The sequence below is a fragment of the Drosophila erecta genome, unplaced genomic scaffold (genome assembly GCF_003286155.1).
Source record: "Drosophila erecta strain 14021-0224.00,06,07 unplaced genomic scaffold, DereRS2 tig00000126-arrow-pilon, whole genome shotgun sequence".
NCBI classification, from domain to species: domain Eukaryota; kingdom Metazoa; phylum Arthropoda; class Insecta; order Diptera; family Drosophilidae; genus Drosophila; species Drosophila erecta.
The window spans coordinates 4,406,831-4,412,830 of NW_020825209.1; the positions used below are offsets into that span (position 1 = coordinate 4,406,831).

The 6,000-nt window shown below is 44.0% G+C and overlaps 1 protein-coding gene across 1 annotated transcript; it reads left to right on the top strand.

The window, feature by feature from the left end:
- Positions 1 to 23: 23 nt before the first annotated feature.
- LOC6550018 lies at positions 24 to 5,595 on the top strand. Its single transcript, XM_026982058.1, has 4 exons — positions 24 to 345; positions 697 to 1,538; positions 4,673 to 5,254; positions 5,309 to 5,595. Exons 1-4 carry the CDS (start codon positions 34 to 36, stop codon positions 5,412 to 5,414), a joined length of 1,842 nt encoding a protein of 613 aa, XP_026837859.1. The 5' UTR covers positions 24 to 33; the 3' UTR covers positions 5,415 to 5,595.
- Positions 5,596 to 6,000: the final 405 nt, after the last annotated feature.

A 6,000-nucleotide genomic window follows, 5' to 3' on the forward strand; every position in this document is an offset into this window, starting at 1 on the left:
ACTGCGGAGCGGCAGAGGAGGAGCTGCGACAGCATGGAATTGGAAATGCTGGGGCCGGAGCTGCTGCTGCCGTCGCTGCCCGCGTCGTCGACGCGTCAGTTGGTGCGCAGGCGCAGTGTTCGCGCTGCGGGGAGCAGGACTACCAATACCGCCAGCGGTCCCGCGCCCGCCCACTTCCACAAAACCCCATCCGCATCCACCGGCAAGCGGAGCCGGCTCTCGCCTCCCAGTTCCGGATACATAGCCGTGGTGCGACCAGGCAGCAATGCCACCCGGGGGCGGCAGGATCGAAGGAATCCTCGGGAGCTGCCAGTGAAACCTCCGTTGCAAGCGCTGTCCGCCAGGGTATGTGTTATGCTAATCATCGGAGGCTCTCCTTATTTTACAGTCCTAAGATGAAAGTCAGCTAATATGTGTAATATTCATAGTGTAAGGTGCTATCTTATGGTCCTGAAACCACATAGATAACATAGAAACATAGATAAATAAAATAAGTAGCGTAAATTGACTTACAAGAATTACATATATACTAACCATCACTGTAAAAACAATGCATATAAATGTATGCAAAATACTAATATTACGCTTCGTAAATTCTGCTAAAAGCTATATGTTATCAGAATAGCAGTTATTATATTTATGAGCTATGTATTGTATGTTTCCGATATGAAATAACATGTACATAAACAATTCCAGTTGCTTGCCCACTCCAATCCGTATCAGGATGATAGGTCGCTTAAGGAGCGGCGATCCGTGACCGAGCGCAGTCAGCGATCGGCGGTGAAGACCCATAACCAGCACCACCCAACGTTGGCCAGCTCCCGATCGGCCTTCGGTGGCCACTACACCGTGCCTCCAGCGCCGCCCACTCTGCCCAAAGCTGCTCCTCAGCCGCCTTGCCGCCAGATGCGTCCATATCTGCGATCGGTCCGCGCCAAGGTCGACTCGCACCTGTGCCCCCAACTCTCCACAAATCCACGTTGGGCCTCCAAGTGTCAGCAACAGCAACCCGCCCAGCCGTGCTCCCAACGACCTTGCAAGTCCACCACGAAGGGCAAATCCCTGGCGGAGTCACACCAGCAGCTGGAGCTGCTGCTTTCGAGGATCGAGCGAGTCACCAATTATCAGCCACCGCCACCGCCACAGTCGCCGCCTGCCGCGCAATCCAAGAGAAGAGCGGCTGGCGCCAAGGTCGCCAAGGGGGTCAGCCGCCAGATGGCGCAACCACCTCCAGTGCCAGCTGGAACGCCAATGCTCAGCGCCCGTAGAAACAACAACAACGCCATGAGAATAGATGGCGGAGGCGGTGCTGACTTGGAGGAGGATCGCGATCGGAATGGGGATGGGGATGGAGCAGGGGATCACACCGACATTGCCATACCGTTCGTCCAGAATCCGCAGCGTCTGCCGCTGGCGCAGCGGGATGCGCTGATGAAGCTTCTGCAGCGGAGCGAACAGCACGACAAGGGCATTGTGGATATGGTGGGCGCCACCGGGGACTCCACCCGGGACACCATGCTCATGCTGCTCCAGATGATGTGAGTACACATTAACCGACTAGTTAGTATTTAATTTTGCCATCCTCCACACATTTTAAATACAACCCGGCATGAGCATTATAGTAGAGATGTTTTTGAAATAACCTTTTTCAGTTACGGTTGTAAAATTGATTCGGTTATTTCCGTTGAAACGGTATAATGGTTACGGTTTCGGTTGGCTACCCAGGTGGCAGCAATATTTGAAAATAATAATCAAATAGTGTTCCTCCAGATGCTGAAGGTGCCTCATACATATAGCTGAAGTACTGAGAATAGCGTCTACAATTATTTTAAAACATTGTACTTATCGCCAATTCTCCATTCCTTTATTAAAAACTGTGTTCTTATTTTAGAACCAGTTATTAATATTTTCTGTAAGCGAAATCTGTGGTATCGCAGCATTCCTATAATACAAACATTTCCTGCTATAGTTTAAAAATGGAATATACTGGGTAAAAAAACGCCTGATTTTAGTAATTGAGAATTGTGAGTAGCGTTGCTATTTGTTTTACCTCCGCTGTTGACGAGGTGGCGACGTTTGGGGCGCTGCGACTGCGCCGCGGCAGAGGCAGAGGCAGAGGCAATAGCAGCGCCAGAATGATGTCATCGCCGGTCGTCAGCTGAGAAAGAGAGTGTGGGGGAGAGTACGAAAGAGATGGGAGAGGGGGAGTTCAGGGGGAATGGGAAAGTGGGAGTCAGCTGCCAATGCTCCTCCGCTGACGCCATCTGCTCGGCCGGCGTCGCTGCCGATGCTCTGTCCGCGCGGAGTTACTCATGTACTCACAAACACACACACACCACTACACCTTAGCCGGTGCTAAAGCACCACCAACAACAACAACAGCAGCTCACGAAGAACTAAAACAGGAGCAATAAGAACAACAACAAGAGCCGCTAGGTTGTTTTGGTATTTGTTTTGATTTTTTTTTTTTTGTTGTAGTTCAAACCCTCTCTTTCTCACTCTCTATTCTGTTGACCCATTCTTGTGGACTCAAACTTACTCGACATACTTAGTACCCTACAGTTCATTTCACTTATTTTAATGCAATTGAAAGCAATTTCAATATTTCAAATATACACTATCGTTGAAAGACATGCCAATTTTAAAAATTTTATTGAACAATTCGAGTGCAAATTTGATTATTCGCGAGTATTTTTATTGCGAGGCAATTGGCAATTATATCATGAAATGATTAAAAAGAATTAATGACAAAGACTTCCAACTGTAATGATGTTTTGGATTGGCAATAAAAGCATTAATGCTCAATTATCTATTAATAATGTCTATACTTTGCTTTTATACATATTATACATATTATATATGCATGTGTATAAGGCGTACTTTTAATGTGAAATTTAACGCGTTTTATCTGCCAGAGAGGCTTAGTTGTAGATACCTATCTAACTGTTAAGATAGTCAAAGTCGGTGACTAATGGCAAGTTCAGGGTCGCCCAGCTCAACGCTCTCCCGCTGATTTTGCGGATTACTGGCTTTATATGGTTCTGGTTTTTGGATCATTACTGCCACCGCTAATGTCTCATGATGTCTCGCGTTTTCGTTACTTTTTTATTGTCTTCGGTGTGCAAATTTGGCGGCTTTTTGTTGTAGTATTTTTAGCAGTTTGCTCTTTTGCTGATATGAAGAACGTAGGTAATCAAATACTACGATCGGCGAGCGCTAATCGACAACTGTTTGCAGTTGGAATTTGCGTTATATGGGCATATACCGTGTATTGGGCTATATTTACCTAACCAAGAATTGGCAATCTTCCGATTTCGGAGCTATACAAAGAGTGATGGGTTTCATATAAACCAGAAACGCTACAACCTTTCAGTTGGTCGTTTAGTATGATCCAAAAACCTAACCTTTCTTTTAACCTAATCTATTCAGCGGCTCGATAGAGAATACCTTTTAAACCTTTGAAAAATCCTATCCTATAGATCTGTAACCCCGTTTTCGTAGTTCCTATATCTTCATTTCGATATATAACTTACTGGGTACGTATGGCTATATTTACCTATTACTACTCGAAAAACTTTTAACCTTTCGATAAATCGTATCCTTAGATCTAAAACCCCCTTTTCGTAGTTCTCATGACTTTATTTCGTCATTTTCTCCACTCTGGACTTTTGTTTTTTCTGCTGCTGATGCGCTTTATTTGTTTGATCAATAAATTTGGCTTTGCCATTTAGCGAACGGTTAGCCCCATCTCTTTCTGCCGGAGGGTTGCCTCATCGGGCGGTGTTTATTAATTAATTCTTCAACGGTTTTTGGCTTCTCCATTTCCAAGTTTGATTGTGTCATATTATTTACGTGCGCTATCACTGCGATGAAATTGGAAGGGGTTTCGCCAGTATCGGAAAACGGGGGGTGGCGGAAGGATGGGTTGTTGTGGAGCCACAACCCTAACCCCAGTGACCCAGGCTTTGAATAAAGGCACCAATGAATGAGTGAATCAATCGCGTAATTTTACTCTACAAAAGCAACCAGTTGCAACGAAAACAGTTCGTTAACATTTAGTTTTAAGTGCTGCAAATTGTAAATTTACTTTATAATCTCAAAGACCTTCTAGTCTGTATGCTCACATAATTTACTTAATATATATACCTTAATAAAGTAGGAGAAAGCTACATTAAATTTAATGTCTCCATTAGAAAATGTAATAGAATTCAAAGAATGACACATAATAGGGTACTTCAAAATGGGTTTTAGGGAAATTGTAATTTTCCTATTTTTGGCATTGACCTTGAGGCCGCTGCCTTCCACTATCACTGCGAAAAATGAAGTTGAGTGGGTGGCTGGGAGGTTTTGGGGCTTGGGACATTGTGTGCACTTCCCCGAGGGGCAAGAAAACTTGCGTGACGGCAGCCCATATGAAAGCCATGCCAACAGCTCCCCGGACACCTCTTTCCCGGAGAAAACGCCAAAAGCTGATGCAATAACTCAACTTTATCTATATAGGGAACATAGGTTGGTATACGTTTGATATTATCATTTCTATTCATGAATACGGGTGTTATATAAATGAAAATGAAAATAACTTGAACACTTTTATCAGCATCTGTGATAATGTCTAAGTATCTCTAACTCGAATTATTATAGATCTAATTTGCTTATTAACCTATTTTTTCAGACCCCTTAGCCTGAGTGATTCCCCGTATAAGGATAAATTATTGAAAGAACATACCCACCTGAAGAAGCGCCAGAAGCAGGAACAGCAGCTACGCCCCGGCGACGAGCGTTTGAAGGAGGTGAAGGCCCTGCATGGTTCCGATGGCCAGGTCTTCTCTTTCCGCACTTTGGAGGAGAAACTGCAGAACGAAAAGAAGGTGCGGGACTATATGGATGCGGAGCATAAGGTGCACGCCACGGGACAATACCATAGTGTGAGAAGTGCACTAGAGCATCGAAGCGTTCAGCATCCGCTGACCGAACGTCAGGAGCAGGCGATGCGGGAGCGGGCGCAGCTGGAGCGGGACAAGCAGCTGGTGATCAACTGTCGCGAGAAGCGTCGTCTGAAGGAGCAGCTATGGGAGCAGGGGGCACAGCCACCATCGCGGAATAATAACAACCAGTCCAAGAATCCAACTATGTCCACACCCACTGATCCTTGGAAGCAGGTCCTTCAAGACCGGGACCGCTTTCAAGCCAACTGCAATCGCAGCTGTTTCTACAACAATTCGCAGAGCTCAGCGCCCTGGAAAATATATGCCAAGTAAGACATTAATTTTACAAAGGTAAATTATAATATTTTTAATATACTCTATAGAGTGGCTAGCAAGCTGACCTCGCAGCTAATCGAAAGCGTGGATGTCGAATTTCATCGCAGTGTAGCAAATTATATCAACGACATTTTAGGCCACAAAGTGAACTGATAATTGCCACATCCTGCTATTTTGAACCTCACTGTCAACCTTTTTAGCTGAGTTTCCAGAACTGAATGTAAAGAGTTGTACTACTCTTTTACGGCATCTTGAATAAGATTTTATTCCGCCACAAGGGGACAAATTGTAAGTGTAGTAAAATTAACAGATTTTTTAAAATTCCATGGACAAAAAGTTATGTAAATAAAAATTATTGTGTGGATGGATAACGAGGGGTATCTATTTCAATATTTACTTAATATGGATCCCGAAAGTAGGCAATGATTTGAGCTTACTGTCACATTTTATTGTATACAAATTAAAGGCGTTTTAGCCAACTTTTTAAATATATGCGCCGCAATTCTACTGTTAAGAAAAACTTCTCTGTTATCAAATGATTATTGATTATTATTTTAAAGTGTTATTTGTTCATTTGCATTTTGCGGCACTTTATTTGGTGAACTGACTTAGCTCCAAATAATTTTAGGTTCCTTTTTCAATTGCGTGAAGTCATTCTCATTTAATGGTTCTCCAAAAATCAAATTCATCAATTTATACAGGGTGGCAGACAGCGCTTAGCAACTAACTAAGTTAAGGC

Excerpts from the sequence above, each read along its gene's own strand:
- LOC6550018 (XM_026982058.1), top strand. The coding sequence starts at position 34 with ATGGAATTGGAAATGCTGGGGCCGGAGCTGCTGCTGCCGTCGCTGCCC. Across the intron at positions 346-696 it reads TGCAAGCGCTGTCCGCCAGG|TTGCTTGCCCACTCCAATCC; the intron begins GTATGTGTTATG and ends AAACAATTCCAG. Across the intron at positions 5,255-5,308 it reads CCCTGGAAAATATATGCCAA|AGTGGCTAGCAAGCTGACCT; the intron begins GTAAGACATTAA and ends TATACTCTATAG.